We start from the raw sequence: 19,355 nt of genomic DNA, 5'->3' as shown, positions 1-19,355 counted from the left end.
CTAATATCTAACCTAAATCTACCCTCTTTCCATTTAAAGCCATTACCCTTGTCCTATCACTACACTCTCTGGTGAAATGCCTTTTCCCATTTTTCCTGTAGCCCTTTCAGATACTGAAAGGCTGCTATAAGGTCTCTCTGGAGCCTTCTCTTCTCCAGGCTGAACAGCCCCAACTCTCTCAGCCTGTCTTCATAGCAGAGGTGCTCCAGGCCTTTGATCATCTTGGCGGCCCTTCTCTGGACCCTCTCCAACAGGTCTATATCTTTCTTATGCTGAAGGCACCAGAACTGTACACAGTATTCCAGGTGAGGTCTCACAAGAGCAGAGAAGAGGGGCAGAATCACCTCCCTTGACCTGCTGGCCATACTTCTTTTGATGCAGCCCAGGATGCAGTTGGCTTTCTGGATTTCCAGCCCACACTGGCAGCTCATGTCAAGTTTCTCATTTACTATCACTCCCAAGTCCTTCTTCTCAGGGCTGCAATGTACAGCCAAGATTTAGGATGAGCCAGCCTGTATGTGCACTAAGAGAACTGAGCTGCCTGCCATTCTGTCTGCTATTTGGTCGGTCCCTGGTCTTCCCCACTTGTTAGTTTGGATGTTCTCTGTCTGGCTCCTGGAGTGGTTTTCTCCAACCAGGTTCTATGCTCTATGCCTGGAGCATAGAACCTTAGCTAAAATCATGTCACATCAAACCTGTGGCTGTCACATTCAGATAGCTCAGAAAAGAGATCTCAAAGGCTTGGATCCAGCTGGCCAGAAGTTATCACTCTGCATATCTTTGCTTTTTTTGTGTGCATCAATTGATTTCATCAGAATATAGTAGTTTCCCATATAAAATTAACATTTGCCTTCGTCAAAACAAGCCAATCCCAAACTGCAAGGGGGGAAGGTGAGGGGGAAAGGGAGCCATATGAATAAAAAAAGGCTTCCCATTATATACCTTTTCAGTGACAGCCTGCCCATTTTGCTAGTGTAGACCTGAGTTTTGAAACTGATGAACTCTCCTGGGTGGAGAGTGGGTGAGCTGAAAGTTTATGCTGAGGTAAATAATTTAGTAAGTTTCCCCCCTCCCCCTGACTTGTCATGATTTTTATGTATTCATTTTAAAACTTGTTGGCCTTGTATATACAGACTGTATATTCCACAGCAGAATCCAGAAATGGTTCTGTGTGTTATCCAGAAGTGTGGAAATCCAAATTAATTTTACATTATATTTTAATTGTGTCAAGGAAATTACATTCATCCCCAACAGAAGTCAGAAAGTAGTGAGAAAATTATGTAATGTGTAATTGTGGCCAGCTGAACTACACTAGAATAGACAGGTTTCTGTGGTTTTCTGGAAACCACATTGAATGACATTAAACTGAAATAAAATGTCTCAGTCAATCAGAAACTAGGGAAACCATACAGTAACTGACTTTTGAGCAAATAATAGTTTTCAGCAATTAAAGAGCATGACAATCCAAGCCTTCTAAATTCACTGCTGTGTTTAGTCATCACCACAGTAAACCAAACCTTTTCACCTTCCTTGTTTTCCTCAAACAGGAAAAGAAAATGACAGTTATTCTTTTCCAGCAAAAGTAAACTTGAATTTGTAAGCAATTAGTTTTCACAGTAGTTAGTTATATTTTCTCACCAGACCCCTGAAGAAGAAATTAATATATTCCTTTCAGTAAAACAATGTTTGGTTATTACTATAACAATAGCCAAATGCTAGTTTAACAAAAGCTGTGGCACCGTACAGAGAAAAGAGCAAAGCATAGATTTAATGATGACAAAAAGTATCTGACACTTGTCAGGAAACACAGAAAATCTCAAGGCAGCACAGGATCAAAATGGGAGGTGATAGCAAAAATTTAAGTGGGGAAATGAAAATGGGGGGCTGTCAAAGAAGCTGCAGTGCTGTTAAAAGAAACATCCTTTTTCTCTAGCTGTGACTGGCATCAGGAGGCACATTACAATGCTGGCCTTTGTCACTGAACACAGGCACTGGCTGCCTGTCAGACAGCTCCTGTAAATAATACTATCTGCAGGAGGGTTTTTTTTCTCCTGGAATTAGAGCTTGAATAGCCAAGAGAAAGACAATAGGCATAAAAGCAAAACTGAGATAGAATCACAAGCAGTGCCACTTTATATCCCAAAGGATTGCCTAAGGAGTCCTGTCCTTCACCAAATAAGAAGTATTGTTGAAATCTAAAAAGCTATTAAGCAAAATCAGACAGTTTTGAGTTTTCCTTTAATTATTGTTTCTTTGTTTTCTTTGTACTGGAAGGATCCTCTGCCCAGTGCAGTTATTGTCATCCCTTGGTAGCTGCTATTTCCCTGTGAGCTTGAACTCATGCACAGGGAAGATGCATTATGATATTCAGGCTTGTAATTAATCATCCATATTTATAAGGACTTTACCCCAGTCCTTACAGTACAGTTGCACAAAGGTCAACTTCATTACGTTTTTATTATTTATCAACTCTCTGGCATTTATAAACATGGCAGAAATCTCTAATGCTACAGTTCTTTGTTTCATTAAGGTTTCCTCCCGGTGATATACTCTCTCTCTGACTTTGGTTGTAGATTGACAGAGGAGAAATATTTTTTTTAGTATCAATGTGGTATTAGTTTTTCTTTATTTCTTTTACTTTTTTTAATATGAAAGTTGACAACCTAGTTAGAAAATCATGAGAAAGAGAAATTATTCAGCTAGAATCCACCTTCTCGTAAATTTTAGCAGTTGTTTTCTAGATTGTTTAAGGGAAAAAAAAAGTAATAAAACTGAAGAGCATTTGCCAGTTTTATCCGTATAACATGACATTTTTTACTGCTTCTTAGCACAGTATCAAATCACTTTACAAGTTAAGAAATGAGGCCTCAAGGGGAGTGGAAGGGAGATCTTGCTAGTGTCCAGCAGTATTATTTGTTTTTAACTCTCTGGCAGGTTCCCAGAATTCGCATGATGGAGGGGCAGCCTCTGTGAGATTGTGCCTAGAATAGCAAAAGATTTGCTATTTTGACCATCTATTAAGCTTGAGAAGATACACAGCAGGGGTTGATGAGCCTGGGAAAATGAGAGGGTGTCGTCTCCATGGAGCAAATTTATGTCATTGGCTTCACTGTTTTTTCGTTACCTTTTACAGAGGCAAAAAATAATGAAGGCTGCAGTGAGCAGAGGAAAAGCACCTGGAAAAGAAAACATTACTAACCTGTATTTGAGGGTTAGTGTGATGATTGGAAATGTTAGTCATTTGAGGAGGGTTCTTAGGCTGTGTTGCGTTGCACTATTTGTGGAAGTCTTTAGTGGAAGGATGTTGGAAAGGTTTTTTATTGGGTATTTATACACTTACTTGCATGTGTGTGTGTATATCTAGCACCACAGAATTATTAAAAGATTGCACGTACCTGTGTGTTTTTCTACACAAATTTGTATTCATGTGTGTATTCCCTTGAAACTTGTCCATCATGCAGAATCCCTCTCTCTCCACCTTCTTTCTTACTGCCCGTTGTAGTCTCTGAGGACTCTTAAAAGTTCGCTGTAACTTCTTTTTCATTGCATTATTTACAGGTTGTGTAGGTGCAAGTAAACATGAAAAAATCCCTGGCCTAATCGTAAATGTAATGTGTAAAAACCGAAAACAGAACAAAACAAAAAACAACCAAAAAAGGCAAAACACAAAAAAACCCCTATAATTATGATCTATCTATTACTACTAATTCCTTTAAACTTTACTGCAGATTTTATTGGACTACTGACATTTGTGTACGTGCATCCATTCTAATTTTTGGTCAGAGGGAAAGGCTTGTATGAGCTAGTTCAGACTGCATATGGAAGAGAGGTGGGCTCAACAGTCACGTCCAGGAGATGGCTGAAAAATCTGGCTAACAATTTTTCTGTCGGAAACAGTAAGGAAACCACCCTACTTTTTTTTGAAACTCTGTGGTTGGTCAGAGAACAAAGCTGACAGCAGTAGAAAACAGACTGAGCTGAGTCTGAACAGATCTGCTACCCAAATTTCATATTGCTCTAAAAGTTAACTTTAAATAAAGGGAAATTCCCTGTTTGTTTAATTTCAGAAGCTCCAAGGTAGCTGACATACTCATTAGACAACTCTCCAGGTTTCTGTGAGAAAGTTTGGGAGAAATAATATCTGGGGTTACAACAGGAGAGATGTAAGAAAAGCAGGAAAAACTAACCGAAGTCCCCAACCCCCAAGTAATGTGGGTTTTTGCCACAGTGAAGTTCAATAATGATTCTGCTAAAGAAAATTATGTAGAAAATTTCTTTTTAAAGAGTTTTTAAAAGAAAAATAACTTTAAATATGTGTACAGAATTTTGTTCTGATTCACTTATAAACTAAATGAAATTTTACAGTTTTTAATAGTCCTTTCAATTTCCTTTTGTTTTAGACGTGCTGAAAATGCTGCACAATGAGGAATTAGTATTTGTAAAATGTTCTGTTTAGGCTAGGATGTAAAGTAGTCTATTTTCACATTATATTAGTTGTTTGGGGTTTTTTTATAAATATGTTATAAATTATTTCATACTTGCAAACTTGTTGGTAAAAAAGGTTGAAATATAGTAAAAGTAGATTATGTAGGAGAAGTTTACAATTTAAAAGGTGATCTCTTTAAAGAAGAAAATTATCTAAATATTAGATACTTGTAGGATTCATTAATAATCAATGGAGTTTTGAGTTGTGGATGGACCCAGCTCATAGACTACATTTGTAGTATTTTAAGGAAATGCAATGAATACCAAAGTTATACCAACTCAGATTTTCTGGAAATAAATTTTAATTCTGCTAAATAAAATCAGCATGCAAATGGATACATGATTCCAATGAGAGAAAAGCAAAACAAAACAAAAACCCAGAAAACCAACAACAAACAAACAAAAAACCAGAACAAAACAAAACAAAACAAAAAAACCAACCAAACAGCAGTTTGAAAAAAAAAAACACAACCCTAGAAACAAGGCTTGAACTTTTTAGCTTTAAAAAGAATACAAATGAAAGCCCTACAGAGATTCAATGATGAGCAGCTCTGTTTAGTCATACTTGAACCTTCCTTCTCCAGGCTGTGTTAGGGTGCTGGACTGTGCACTCCAGTGGTTTGGGGTGCACCACAAGTTCTGCTGGCTACTGTTGTAAAGACAAGGGGGAAAATTCACTCTTTGGATGCAGTTCTTTAAACCATTTCTGAAGAGAGGTTAACCCTTGAAAAGATGTCACTTTAAGCCAGGGGACAAGATGTGGAAGGCACAGGATTCGTACACAGCCATCTTTGTGATACCAGCCCTCTTCAATTTGTTTGTGTTGTCCAGATCCAGTTTGGAGTTCAAGTCTACGGGGATCTGAGAGTGTGTTCTATGCAAAGTGGATGTTTTAGAGAATTTTCCAGTAAGCCTCTAAAGTGATCCACTAAGCATGTGCATATGCCAGTTTTCAAGACTGAAAGTGTAGCCAAAGCAGAATAAAAGCCAAATCCATCTTGCCAGTTTTCAAGATTTTCACACAGGAGCTTGGAATCACGGTATCATTCTTCAAACAAACAGTCAAGAGAAAATTTAAACATCTTCTTACCAAGGAATCTGTTTCCTTTAAAAAATTTATCTTTTGAAACAATTTGGCATTTTTCTTATTTTTTCTGAAAAGTAGTATTGAGACAATGCTAGAGGGGGGAAAAGTAAAGTTCAGACAGTTATGTACCTGGCAGAGAAAAAAAAAAAAGAAAATAAAGTTGTATAATATAGGCTTTTTAAGCAGATTTTATTCTGTCTAAATTGAAACTCACTGCATTTACTAGAAAACAGTCTTTAACTGCATAAACTTTGAAGTATTAATTGGTCCTTCAGTGATCACTTTTTTACTTTCTTAGTGCAGAAAAACATATACAAACCCAAACCTGCTTCTGATTAAGTCAGTGAAAGCAGGACTCTGATAAACATTTAGTTTGACAAAATGAATTCAAGATGTTGGAAATATTTCATCCATTTTTTAAAGCATTTTTCCTGAATCCTCCATTCACTGAAACTGTAAGATTGTAGTAGGTCTATTACATCTTCCCAAGATTTTTTTAGGCTAAAGGTAAGCTAAATGTATCCAGAAAGGTGAATTGAATTACATCTGTTACACAGACGGTAACATGTGCACTTGAATAAATAAATTACATAGGGATATATTAAAATAATCCCCTTACTTGTTCACACAGGTTAGAGCACCCAGGATAAGTATAACATGTACACGTGGTTTTGTGAAACTTTTTATTGGTTTGGATATCCTTTTGTATCCTTAATAAACTACCAGTAAGTGCAAGATGTCTTTTATGTACACACAGAAAATGTCTATTTTAAAATGCACTACCTTTAAAATAGTATAATTAATTAACTTGTGGTGTCTGTGGACTGGGATGCCATTTGCTACAAAAAACCCCCAACAAATAAACAAACAAAAAACCCCAAACAAACAAAAAAACCCTATTGAAATATAAGGTGAATAAAATACTTTTCTACAGAAAAAGTTCCATGCGACACAAAACCTGTTACTTTTCCAAATCCTGATTGTTTATATTCTTTGCCAAGCAAATGAAGATTGGTGGACTTAGCTTTCTGATTAAGAAAATCTGATTCATTTGAGTGTGAAAAGTGCTTTAAGATGGATACTTCTTAAATACATTAAATGGGTGAATCAGTGATTTTGCCTATGAAAAATTGCTGAAGGATATGCATCTGTGGCCCTGATACATGCCTGTCTGAAAAAAATTATTCTGATTTTCATGTTAAACAAGAAGAAAAGCTAGAACTGCCTATTAGGTATCTCTGGTCTGATCATACTTGGACAGGAAATCACAACACTTAAATTGCTAAGTGAACACGTGGGGAGTATTACACTGTAAATGCCATGAAACACACATTGTTTATTTTGTGTAGCATTTGTCTGCTCCCTTAAATACATACAAGATGGAAAGTAACAGACTTTTTTTAACCTTTAGCTGTTATTCTTGTACAGACACTACTAAACAAGAACCAACAAACCACTTGAGTTCATTTTATTTCACCCAACACTGATCACATTTCCAGTAGACAATAAATATAATGCAGTGCTGACAGATTTGCAGAAATGTATATACAATTAGATGAAGAAATGCGGGTCAAGGCAGTTCAAATCTTAGTTTATGCCTTTCCATTTCTTTGAATATGGCTATAAAATTCTTACCTGCTGATGCGTGACCTCCTGCAGTATCAGTTTTCACCTGCTCATCCCCTGTTCATTCCCCTGCTGCTGGGGAAGCTGCCCTGCCAGTGGGGTATCAGTGCATTTTAGGCTTGATTCAAGCATTTACTGGAGTAAATGAGATTCTTTGCCTGGGCTTCATGTGCCTTTGGGTTGTGCCTCAGTGCATTTTCCCAGTTGAATTGTTGCATTTCCTACATTTTCTAGAAGATAATTGAGACAGAAGAGCTCTAAATCTGTGTCTTTGGTTAAGTGAATACAATGAGAGACAAGTAAAGCATCTAGGAGATCAGCAGAATTAGAAGCACAAAATGGGAGAGAATTTCATTCTGTGTTTGTTCTGTTTTTCTTTTCCTTATTTTGGAGAAAAAGAAAATAGATTCAGACAGCAGACCTGTATTTGAAGCAAAGATGGTGGGGTTTTTTGTTTGTGGTTTTCTTGTTTGTTTGTTTGTGGGGTTTTTTTCCCCAGAGGAGGATATGTGGAACAAAGAATATAGGCAATTTCAAAGTGAAATTTGCAATAAATAGCGAAGTGCTGGGTGTTACCTTAGCAATTTGCCACTACTCTTCCTGCCCAGAATATTAATATACAGGACCTGTTACTCTTCTTGAACTATCCCAACTGTTCATCTCCTTCCTAGCCATTTCAGTCTTCTACAATGCAATTGGGCTTTTACAGCTCTGTAAGACAATCTTTCTGTTGGCCTTTGTAGAATACATATGGTAAATAGTTCTGTGGTCACAGATGGGCTGGCAGCTTTGCCTATGCGAAGCAAAAATGTTTCTTTGGGGAAAAAACCTGTGTAATTGATTTGTAAATGAAGCAAGGAGAAGGTGAGCACATACTGTAAATTGGATTGTAATTACGGATCTAACTAGAAATGTTCCTTGTCTGCTTTGTCTGAGAAAAGCAGATCTGTTGTCACAGAATGAAAGCCATCCACAGTCCCCCAGTATAATTTTGATGCTGAAATCCATTGCAGTTTAAATCCATTTGAAATGTTATAAGTTTTCTAGAAGTGACTCAGGAAAAAAAAAAAAAAAAAAAAAAAGCATGAAGATAATCAAGAAGGGAGCTAGTAAGAATATATATATTTGTAAGAGTGAAGAATCTTCCAGATGTGCCTGGAAGTTCTGTTCATTCATCTGTATGGTCTGCTCCTACGATTTGGTGTGGATGCAGTGACTGCTGGTGGCTGGAATTTAGATAATGAGAAGCAGAAGTTCCTGTTCTTATTTTTTTTGTGTAATGACTGACTTTTCACTTAATTTCTCTGTTTTCTTCTAAGAAATACCTATATACATGCATTTATTTGTTTATCCCTCCATCTGTCCATCCATATCTATGCGCTCCCTCATGCACATTTTTTACAACTGCTTTGAGCAGTTTCATAATCCTGTGTCCTTTACTTCATAATACCTAAAGGAAAAGTGAAAAATACTGGCCTTGTTGCTGTTCACATGAAATTATTAGCTACTTTCTTAGCTTTGGTAAAATCAAAGACAACCTTACAGTAACCTGCTTTACAAACTCTTCCTGGAAAAAAAAAAAAAAAAAAGTTGTTATATAAAAAGCAGATTATGACAGATAGAATGACAATGTATTTAAATACTGTCACCTTCTTTTTTAACAGGTCTATGGAAATGCAAGATCTAGCCAGTCCTCATAATCTTGTTGGAAGTAGTGATGTTACAGGGAGTTCCAAACTGGATAAAGCTAATCTCGGTAGCACATCAGTTACTACAAATGGAACAGGAGGTAAGTATAAGACACTGCTGGCACACAAAAAGTTTTGGCTAGATTTTAGTCATACGCATTTTTTAATGTAATTTCAAGGATGAGCATAAACCCATTTATAAACCCAGCAAGAATTACGAAGAAATGGCAGTCATACCAGTGTAAATCTGCTAATGCCAACTGCACTTCAGTTTGCACTGAGTGAAGAAGAGACAGAACTGGGCAGAAGTGGAACGAGGAAAGTCTCGGAATGTTTTATTTAAACAAAGCGTTAAAGATTTGGTTATACTTGTTGGTAACTTGAAACAGATTGCATTTTCTGTGTCAGACTTAATTGCTGCATAATAATCTACTCTTATGCCCCACACTACACACATTTAGTTTAATTTAAAATCTGTGTCAAAAGAAGTGCACCAAAATCAGGCTTAGATAATTTTTTTTACATGGCTATTACTGTTGTTTCTGTTACTGTAAGGACAGCACTGCCATGCAGCAAAGATTTTCCAATGCTTTCAGATAATAGATTCTGCCTTAGCTGAAATGAAGCAGTGGAAGGCAGGGCATCACATTCTGAGACGGAATCCTGTTCCCATTAGTGTCCATGACAGTGACACCATGGATGTGAGTTAAGCTAGAGTTTCAGCCCTTTTTATGGAGTTTATACATTGCTGTCTATTTTAACAGTTGGCACCAACAAGGTTTTTTAGTTTTTTTCCTTCTGGCCACAATAATAAAGCATTTTACTCACTTATCCCTATGTTAAAAAAAAAATTAAAAAAAAAAAAATCTCTTAGTTTCCATAAAAAGTGTATGTGCATGTGAGTGTAACAGAGCTCTGCAGAGAAGGGCTTACCTGTTAAGGTTCAACCTATTTATATTTTTAAATAGAATCCCTATTCTGGCATAAAGAGAAGGGAAAACATGAAACATACCATTAAAGAACACTAATAAGTAGATGCCTCTATATCATACTTGCATAAATTAACCAGTTAAAATAATACTAATAAAAACAATACAGTGCAGTTAAAAGACTTGGCTCAAAGTGCAAAAGGGCTTAATAGCCTTGAAGAGTGTTCACCTACCCTGAACAGACATTGGGACAATGAACTGTTATACCATTCCTGTTCTCAGGAGACAACATGACTGTGTTAAATACTGCCGACTGGTTGCTGAGTTGCAGTACTCCCTCTTCTGCAACAAGTATGGGAGACCCTGGTACTGTGCATGCGTGTGGTGGGTGGTGTGTCTCCATGTCTGCTGTGTAACATCCCTCTTGGTTTGCTCTGTTCTGTGGTTATGAGCTTGGAACATTTTCATGGGGTTTCCCCTCCCATTCTTTATATCCACCCTTCCTTAGATGCCTTTCCCACAACCAGAAAACTGGTAGGAAGTTGCAATGAGTAGTTATTTCACCGTAATTTGAAAGTCATTTGATGAGCAAGGAGAATTTAACCTGCTTAAAATTAGCTTAGCTGTTTACATGCTCTGAGAGCCTGGGAGAGCCGCGTGGTGATCAGCATTGCTGGGAACTGCCAGTAGTCAGCATTGCTGGAAAGCAGACTGATGAATTTTCCACAGAGTGCCCATTTGTTTTTCTTTTATTTTTAGGTACAGCATTGCATGATTACCTGAGCACAAATCAAGGTTGACATTATTGTTACTACTTCTACTACTACTTTCATTATTAATTAAAGCATCTGTCTGGTGTGCTACTGCATGTAATTTGCCACTTGACAAACATTTGGCCAATTTTTCCAAGCTGTTGTTTTAATTTGAGTTTTCTCTCATGTATTGTTAAATGTTATGAGTTATAATGATTAATAATAACTATATATGTGACACTGTTAGAGTACATATGGGATTAATCGTAAGTGTAAATGTGTATCACCAGGTCTCCCTACAAACCAGTACACAGGTGCTTAAGCTGTGCAGTTCTGGACTAACATTAGGAAGATCTCAAAAAGTTTCCTTTTAAAAAAACCCTCAGAGTTAGCTTGCCATTAGTAAGCCACATTTCCAGAGAGAACTTACTCCCCCAAAAAATTCAGACTTGAAAACCGAGGGTTGTTTGCACCCCAATAACTGATTCCATGTGAATGCTCCCCCTCAGTTACAATAATTTAACTTTAAGGAAAGGCTGATTTAACTTAGTCTGTCACCTCAGTTAACTGAGGCATGCTCAGATAAAAGTGGAAGGTAATAATGAAAGTAATAATTACCAGTAGTGAAGAAATATAATGAGAAAGTCCTTGCATTACGTGCATTAAATCTGATTTTCTATAGGCAGTAGAATGTTTAAATCTGTGTTCTTAGTTGAATACATTCCCAGGAAAAACTTTGAGGCTTGCTAAAAGAAAGAAGAAAATAATTCCTATGACAAGCTATGTGGTTTATTGTTTTATGTGAACTTCTAGTCCAACCTGTTTGCTCTAATAGCCATTGCACTTCCTTGACCCACTTTATGCATAATAGTAGCATCTCTTGCCTCTAAAACTCTGTGTTCATTTTCAGTCTTTTAGTAAAAAAGAAAAAAGAGCTTGGCAGAGTAGTAGTCACGTTGGTCTGCTGGGTGCGTTCATCAAGTGAAGAACTTATGTTGTAGAAGCTGTTGCTCGTTGGGAGCTGTATTCTGAATTCATCTTAGAATAATTAAGTCTGGAAGGGATCCCTTGAGGTCAGCTCAGCCAACCCCTGCTAAGAGCAGGGCCAACTTTGCTGTTAGATCATGTTGCTCAAGGCAGCATCTTGATGAGTGTTGAATATCTCCAAGGTGGGAGGTGCCACAGCCTCTTTGGGCACCTGTCCCAGGGCCTGACTACTCTCACAGCAAAGAATTTTCCTCTTACATCTAATTGGATTTTTCCTTTGCTGCAACTTTTGTCTGTTTCCTTTTGTAGGTTCACAGGACACAGGGCCTTTGTTCTTGTCACCTTTGCACCTTCCCAGTAGGTAGCTGCAGGCAGCAATTAGCTCTCCTCTCAGCCTCCTACTCCTAGCATAGAATAAGCCCAACTTCTTCTCTCTGTCCTGATACATCGTGCGTCCATCCAAGCCTCTGACCATTGTGATAGCTCTACTCTGTTAGCACGTCAAGTCTTCATTGTTAGAAACACTAGAAGCTACTTTCAGCTTGAAACTGATTTTTGTTTTATTTTTACTCTTCCAATATGTAAAAAAACCCAACAAACTAATCCACACTTTAAAAAATAGAATATGAAATGTGTAATCTTTAAAGCATTAATTCAAAATGCTCATAGTCTTTGCATTTTGTCTAGAGTGGTTGCTATAGTAGAATCAGATCCACACTTCATCTCACATGTGGGAAACATAGGGATTATAATGTGGTTTTAGTTGCTGTCAGCTTCTGTTTTCATTTCAGCTTTACGTTTTCCTGGGTTTTTCCATCTGATGTTTGAATTTTTTAAATTTTTAATTTTATAAATATTAATTTAGTTAGTTAGCTTTCTGCTTTTTCCTGTCTTGGTTTAATAAGATGTAACATAAAAGAAGAAAGGTAACAGCCCAAATGTCTAGCTCCACTGAGGAAAGATCTTGATTAGTTCCTTATTATGATAAAATTTAAAAAAATAGAACTGTTGAAAATCAAGAACATAAAACAATACTTTCTACATGTTTTTTTTCAGACAAAACAGAGTGCAAATATGATAATTTCCTCAAGTTAATTCCATTAGGGAGTTTCTTTTGGTTTAGATCCTTCTCTACCTGACAAGGATTGGAAAAGATGGGGAATACAAAAGATTGGCTGATGGAAGGGCACTGCAGCTGGCATTAAGCAGAAGTAGGCACAACTCGAAAGTGAACATTTCCATTCAGTACTCAAGGTTTTGTTAAATAAAAGTTAGGCATATACTGGAGTGACTTTCTGGATGCAATACTGAACATAGGTTTGTAGCTCAGTATGGGTTATAATGGAAAACCTTCTTGAACAGAAACAGATAAATGTACTAAAAAGTAGGATTTTTTTCATGTAACTAAATGTCCATACTCTGCAGAGGAGAGATATGAATCTTAGTAAAATATGGCTAAAGATCTTCAGAGGGGAAAATACAAGTATTTCCAACTTAATATATGTATTTTCATTCTCCTACTGAAACACATGCAGACACCTATATATAGTAATCAGAAAACAAATTAATTTAGTTACTTTTCATGCTTCAGGCAACAATACATGTTCCGCATGACTGAGAAGCCTGAGGTTCAGTGGAGGCAATTGTTTTGTGACAAATGACCCTTAAGATTTTCCTTGATGTGTATTTTCTTGATCTGATGAAAATAAAATCACATCTTTCTCACCTAAATAGACAAATGGGAATGGTTGATTACTCTTATTAATTACTTTGCTCGTTTTAAGTAATTCTTGTCACAGCTATTTTTTAATTTAGTAGTTATTTTTTTTTAATCAGACAATAATAGCCTGCAAAATGACAAGAAGTGCAGAGGAGCTTGGAAAAACGTGGCTAAAATTTTCCCTGGTGATTTCACATTGAATTAATATCCTGCTGCTTGCAGGGAGAATATATTCATGTGGCAGTTTTATTGAAGAGAAGCAGTAATGAGAAGTCGTCTACATTTGAGAGACACACACTCAAGTATTTTTATATCTTGCACAGTAAATGGAAAAATACAACTGTGTAACTTGTGCAAGATGGTACTACTTAGTTTCTGTAGTATTGGGGCACCAGTGATGCCACAGGGCACTCTGCCTGTCTCAGACACAAATAAATCCCAATTTCCAAAATTTTCCCTGCTTGACAGGTGTCCTTTGAACTCAGTGTAGGTCACTTATGCACTTGTAGACATCTTCAGCATCCCATATGACATACTGTAGTAGCATCCCTTGAGTAGTGTGACTGGAAATGGAGTGAGATCTTGTAGGAGAGGTAACTCACGTGGGGCCTGTCACCTGTGGCTCGATTGATAGTTGTGTAGTTCCCAGTTTGCTCCTCGTGGAGCTCACAGACAAAGGGAGGAGTCACAGTATGGTTCTGTAGGAGTTGTTTTCCCATGGAAAAACCACAGACTTTATTTTGCTCATCCACTACCTTTTGTTCTGCGGACTGTAATAGGGATGGTGAACTCAGTGGCAGCTCAGGCTGTTGTTTGGACTGAATCTCCCTCTGGAAGTGCCTCTCTTCTCAACTGGATGTAAAGGGAGATTATTATGTACCTAGCTTATATGCTTAAATTAGATTACTTGAATCTGAGCCATACTTGTAAATAAATTGCCAGCTCAGAACACAAAACTCCCCCCCTTCCCTTACTCTTGCCAGTGAAGTCAAACATGGATGCAGTGATGTTGACAGATGAGAGCTTTGATCAGCTTAGCTGATGTTCCTCAGAGGCGTCAGGTAACCAGCTGGCAGAAAATGCCTTTGCTTGGCATATGTTAGACCTGCTGGGGGCCTCTGCCAGCCTGACTGTCACAGCAAAGGCTTCTCCACAAATCCTGAAATGTGCCCTTGGAACTTTCATACCTAATACACGATCACAGCAGTGGCTCATGTAGGTCCTCATTGCCACTTTACTCTGCACCGTTGGACAGCTACTGGTCCTGTGGTATCTATAAGCAAGTTGCTGATATAGGTGTGATAAATGCTCCCAAGCATACATACAACTGACCTTCTCCAAGCAATTGTGATAATATGTTGATGGTTTCCACATCTACCAGTCAAACAGCTAATAAAGCTGCAGCATACTCTGTACTCCTCTTTCTTACCACATCAATTAAAGGGTTGATTCCCATACTCCATTACAAAAGTCCATGCCAGATAGTCTGTTTAGGTAACGTATTAAAACTATAAAATTTAGATTGCCTCTGTGGTGCTTTCAGTTATAGCTTCAATGGTAAGAGTGCATGATGGTCTGTAAAAAGTAATTTGAGTTCGGAGTGGACCCAATTATTTGGTAAACTCTGAGTTAGAACCTGACTTTTCATGGCTGTTGTTTGTGTCCCACTCTAGTTCTTTTGCTTTTTTTTTTTCCTTTAGACTTCTTTCTTCATTTATGGAAAATTGCTTGCTGGTGACCTAGCTCAAAAAGCCCCCACAGACTCTGCAAAAGGGGAAGGAGAGAGGCAGAATGCTGGCACTGTGAAAGCAATTTGCTTCTATATGAGCATGAAACTATATAATTATTATTGTTTCACTTGCCAGGCAAAACTATTTTTGTTATGTGCTATGTCCCTTGACAGCTAATGTTTCCTTCCTCTCTGCTGCTCTTATGGAATTGTTAGAATCAATAATCAGAGAATTACAGAATCATTCTGGTTGGAAAAGACCTTTAAGATCGTTGAGTCCAACCATAACCTAACTACCAACCATTAACCTAACTCTACCAAGTCTAATGCTTAAACCATGCTCCTAAGCACCACATCTATATATCTCTTAAATACCTCCAGGAATGGAGACTCAGTCACCTCCCTGGGCAGCCTATTCCAGTGCTTAAATACCATTTCAGTGAATAAAACATTTCTAATATCTAATCTAAACCTCCCCTGGCACAACTTGAGCCCATTTCCTCCTAAGAATCTTCCTCACAGAAGATATTCCAGTTGCAAAGACCAATAGATAGAGGAATGCACAGATAAAAAGCTGTGTAGATGTATGCAGTGTAGGGTGTCTCAGTACAGTCGTAGAGCAAAGGTGGAAACTGTTGCAGGGCATGCGTGTTCTAGCTGGACTGCTATTAGTGAGGCTGGCATGAAGACTCCAGTGGAAATTTAGAAAGAAAATCTCATATCTACTTATTCTTCTATGTAGTGTCTCTTCTTGCAGTCAAAACAGAACCCATGAACAGCAGTGAAACAACAACAACAACTGGAGATGGATCCCTTGACACTTTTACTGGGTCAGGTAAAGCCATAAGATCATGTATTGTTAGATGCACATTAATATAGCATTCAGTAACCTTCTCTAATGAGCATTTCACTGCATGGAAGCAATCTTAAAGATCTACAATAGAGTAACATTTAAATTATTATTATTATTATTATTATTATTATTATTATTATTATTATTATTATTATTAATAATAATAATAATAAATAATATACTTCTCATTTTTGTAAATTGTAATTACAGTTTTAATGAGCTGTGATCTTAAAGAAGCTTTAATGATGCCTAAGGTGATTACTGTATGTAAAATCTTACAGTCATAATGTTACTGTTGTACTGAAGATTTTTCTTAGCGCTAGCCTTGTACAATCTTAGGAAATAAAAAATGGATAGTATTTGTAACAGCTATTGTAATTCATAGAATTTAAAATCTCAATTTATCTTTCAGTGCTAATCCTTCTTTTCCTATGAGCAGTGTGTTAGCTTAAACATTGACCAGATTCTCATAAGCTACTTTCTTTCTGTGAAAATAAAGCCTGTATTTTACTGTAAATAATTGTAAGTTTCAGTTACTACTTCTTAGAAGATTTCAACAGACAACAATTTTTAAGTAGATTTCTATAAATTATTAAAAGGTGATGAACAGTGGAGAAATACAGATAATCTGCCTTCTAATAATTAAGATTAATCCTGCTAATAATAATGTTAACAAGTAGAGAGTGGAGAATTAATTTTACGTCTGAAAATACCAGTTCAGTGATGGCCTGACTGAAATATGACTGAAGCCAGGAATTGCCACCCCACACAGATACTAGTTTTGTAAACTTAGGTAGTCAATCCCTATATAAAATATTTTGGAAATCACAGTGTTTCTGTGTAATAAAAATGTTTTGAACATTGAATTTACATTTTTGGAATTGTTTTTTAGGCATCAGTAAATGCAGATACACTCCCAAGTTGGTTATTCAGAAAAGTATTTATAACAAATTTATTGCCTGAAGAAAATGTCTTCTGTGAGATGTAAAGCAAGCATATATTATTTATAGTTAGAAAATATGAAAATATTGTCCTCATTATTATACTATTATTGTATTATTATAAAGGAATGTCATCAACTAAAAGCCTAACAAGCTCCATAAAATGGAGGAACAGTCCTGGCTAAGTTTAGCTTTTCATTTTGTTGCCACTCTATCATAAAATTGTATTAGAAATGATTACAGATTACAAACTGTCCCACAATATATATGATTCTGTCATTGTTGGTGACATTTTATCAGGTTTTTAAGATATCTGAGTTGGATTCCATGTGTAAAACATGGCTAAGGCAACATCTTTGTGAAGGGGTGCCAAAAATTGCAGTTAGATAGCTAAGTAACAGCTTGATTTTGCCAGTTGCCACTCACCCATTAGCTTCCACTGACTTCAGAAGAAGTGTTGACATTTCTACATTTTGGAGATTTGGAAACAATTGGTGCCTCCAAAAAGAGGCAGGAATTTGAGCCTTTACACAGTAGTTTGTGTTCGTTAGCCACCTGCATGCTCAGAAGCAATATGACCCTGATTCTCACTTTAGGTCACAAACTCAAGTATTAAATGGGTATGGCCATTCACAGTGGGAAATAAATAGTCTGCCTGTCTGGGTGATGTGCAGTCTTCATCATCAGAGTGAGACACAGAGCTACCTTGGTCACACACTGAGCTTTTCATAAAGAGTAAATCCATTGCTTTCACACTCGGCTTTTGCTGATACTTGAAAGCTGGACAATTTGCTAGGCTCAGTTTTGGAGAAGAAGTGCTAAAGAACATCAAATTCTTAACCTCGCTAGCTATTTGGGAAGTTTAATGTGTTGCCAAATATAATAAATGCTGACTAATAGAAAGATGCTATTTCAGGCAAAGCATCTGCAATTGGAAATAATGCCTAACAGAGCCCAACACTGAACAGTTTGTTTTTTCCCAGTAATAAGCTACTAATGTGTATTATTCCCAACTGTGACAAGGGAGTAATGCTGGTATTTCCCTTCAGCTTTCAGAGCATCTATGAGCTCATTTTGTGAGGATGCCTAGACATCTAGTCTACTATCAGGGATATCACCTACGCTTTCATAAACAAGCATAGGTCAGAAGGACTCAAGCATCCTTTGTTAGTAGGGAAGGATTTAAATATGTTATTAAATATTTTATTAAATGAGGCATGGGTGAATAGGGGAAGCCTTCTGCTGACACCCAGTTTACAGTCTGCCATGCAGAAATCCTCTCCTTCATATATACTACCCATTAAAATTTATTTCTGTGCTCCGAGGACAATCAAAACCTGTGATATGTCCTGGAGCTGAACTGAACAAGCCCTGTGGGGTGTGAAGTAGCCACCTCTGTCTCTGTTGACCAGTTGTAACACAGAAAGTGGTGCTCACACAAACTCTGCGAGATACAGGGCAGGAGAGACTGGTTAGGCTCCACAGGTAACTGTGATGAGCCCCAAATTTTTATTGAAATTTGAAAAATAAAGCACATGGATCTCTTGAATGGAGAGTGACAGTTGCCACAGTGGTCTTTCCCAGGCCATGGAACAGCTCCTGCTCAGGGCTCCAGTTCCTTTGTTCTGCAGAGCTGCCCCGGGGAGAAACTGTGCCTCATGGCTGGGATTAGCCAAGTGGAAAGTCACATTGTGCACTCCTCTTCCTCCTCCTCTTTCTTCAAAGAATGACAGCTGGTAATTAATACCGGTATACTCAGTTTGAAGCTTTGTGGTGCTGCAGCAGGTTCCTGGGGGGTGGGTAGTCACAGGATGAGGAGAGCTGAACAGCCTTGAACTGAGCATCTTCATATTCTGAATTTGCTGCAGGTGCTGCACTATGAGTGCATACATTCCTGTGTTTATATTTCTAACAATACTGAAGTAGTTTGAGAACTGTTTATCATTTTAATAGAGCGGAGACAAACACATTTGATGTTTTCATAATCCTCTTTACTCTGTATTTAGTATACACTAAAAAGGCATAGAAAAAAAATTCTGAAGGCTATAAAGAAGAAGTTAAGAAAGACCATTGCTCTGTAACCTACATTTGGTCTTATTCTATGTAGATGTTATGATTTGTTACTTAAATAAGATCCTTTTAACCTAACCTCTTTCAGCAGAATTTTCCAGATGCATGATGAAAAAAATACAAAATTTCAGCCTGTGTTAATATACTCAACCCCACAGATGCCATGAGAGCAGTTTGCAGTAATTGAAATTATCCACAGGCACAGTGGCCAGTTGAGCTAACAGGGTAACTGATAAGATTCATTCCCTCTGTCAATCACCATTAGTGGGGACTGGAATATGCCCTCAGTGCCATAGTGAGACTTGAGAAATCAAGGGTCTTACACTCACCCTGAAGAGCACTCCTCTGGTAAATTCAGGTAGTGAAGCCTTAGAAATACTTGAATTTTTCAGGGAAGAACCAGTTTTGATTTTGTTTTTAATATAAGCAGCATAAACTAGTGTTTAGCCCAATTAATATAAATGGCTATATAAAGTGGTGCAGTTCTA

At 37.3% G+C, this 19,355-nt stretch overlaps 1 protein-coding gene across 11 annotated transcripts in view; it reads left to right on the top strand.

The window, feature by feature from the left end:
- The window catches only part of EYA4 (EYA transcriptional coactivator and phosphatase 4), a 153,281-nt gene that overhangs the window by 93,627 nt on the left and 40,299 nt on the right, over window positions 1–19,355 (top strand). For 8 of the 11 annotated variants that reach the window (XM_051614655.1, XM_051614654.1, XM_051614651.1 and 5 more), the window contains 4 exons: window positions 8,863–8,987; window positions 10,098–10,166; window positions 10,575–10,610; window positions 15,746–15,838. In XM_051614655.1, the coding sequence (XP_051470615.1) occupies window positions 8,863–8,987; window positions 10,098–10,166; window positions 10,575–10,610; window positions 15,746–15,838 (323 nt within the window). Of the gene's footprint in view, window positions 1–8,862; window positions 8,988–10,097; window positions 10,182–10,574; window positions 10,611–15,745; window positions 15,839–19,355 lie in introns of all 11 variants that reach the window. The other 3 variants (XM_051614659.1, XM_051614658.1, XM_051614657.1) reach the window with 2 other exon arrangements.

This window comes from Apus apus, chromosome 3 (assembly GCF_020740795.1).
Source record: "Apus apus isolate bApuApu2 chromosome 3, bApuApu2.pri.cur, whole genome shotgun sequence".
NCBI lineage: Eukaryota > Metazoa > Chordata > Aves > Apodiformes > Apodidae > Apus > Apus apus.
Note: the sequence above shows the minus strand (reverse complement) of the source record. Positions and strands in the feature narration are given on the sequence as shown.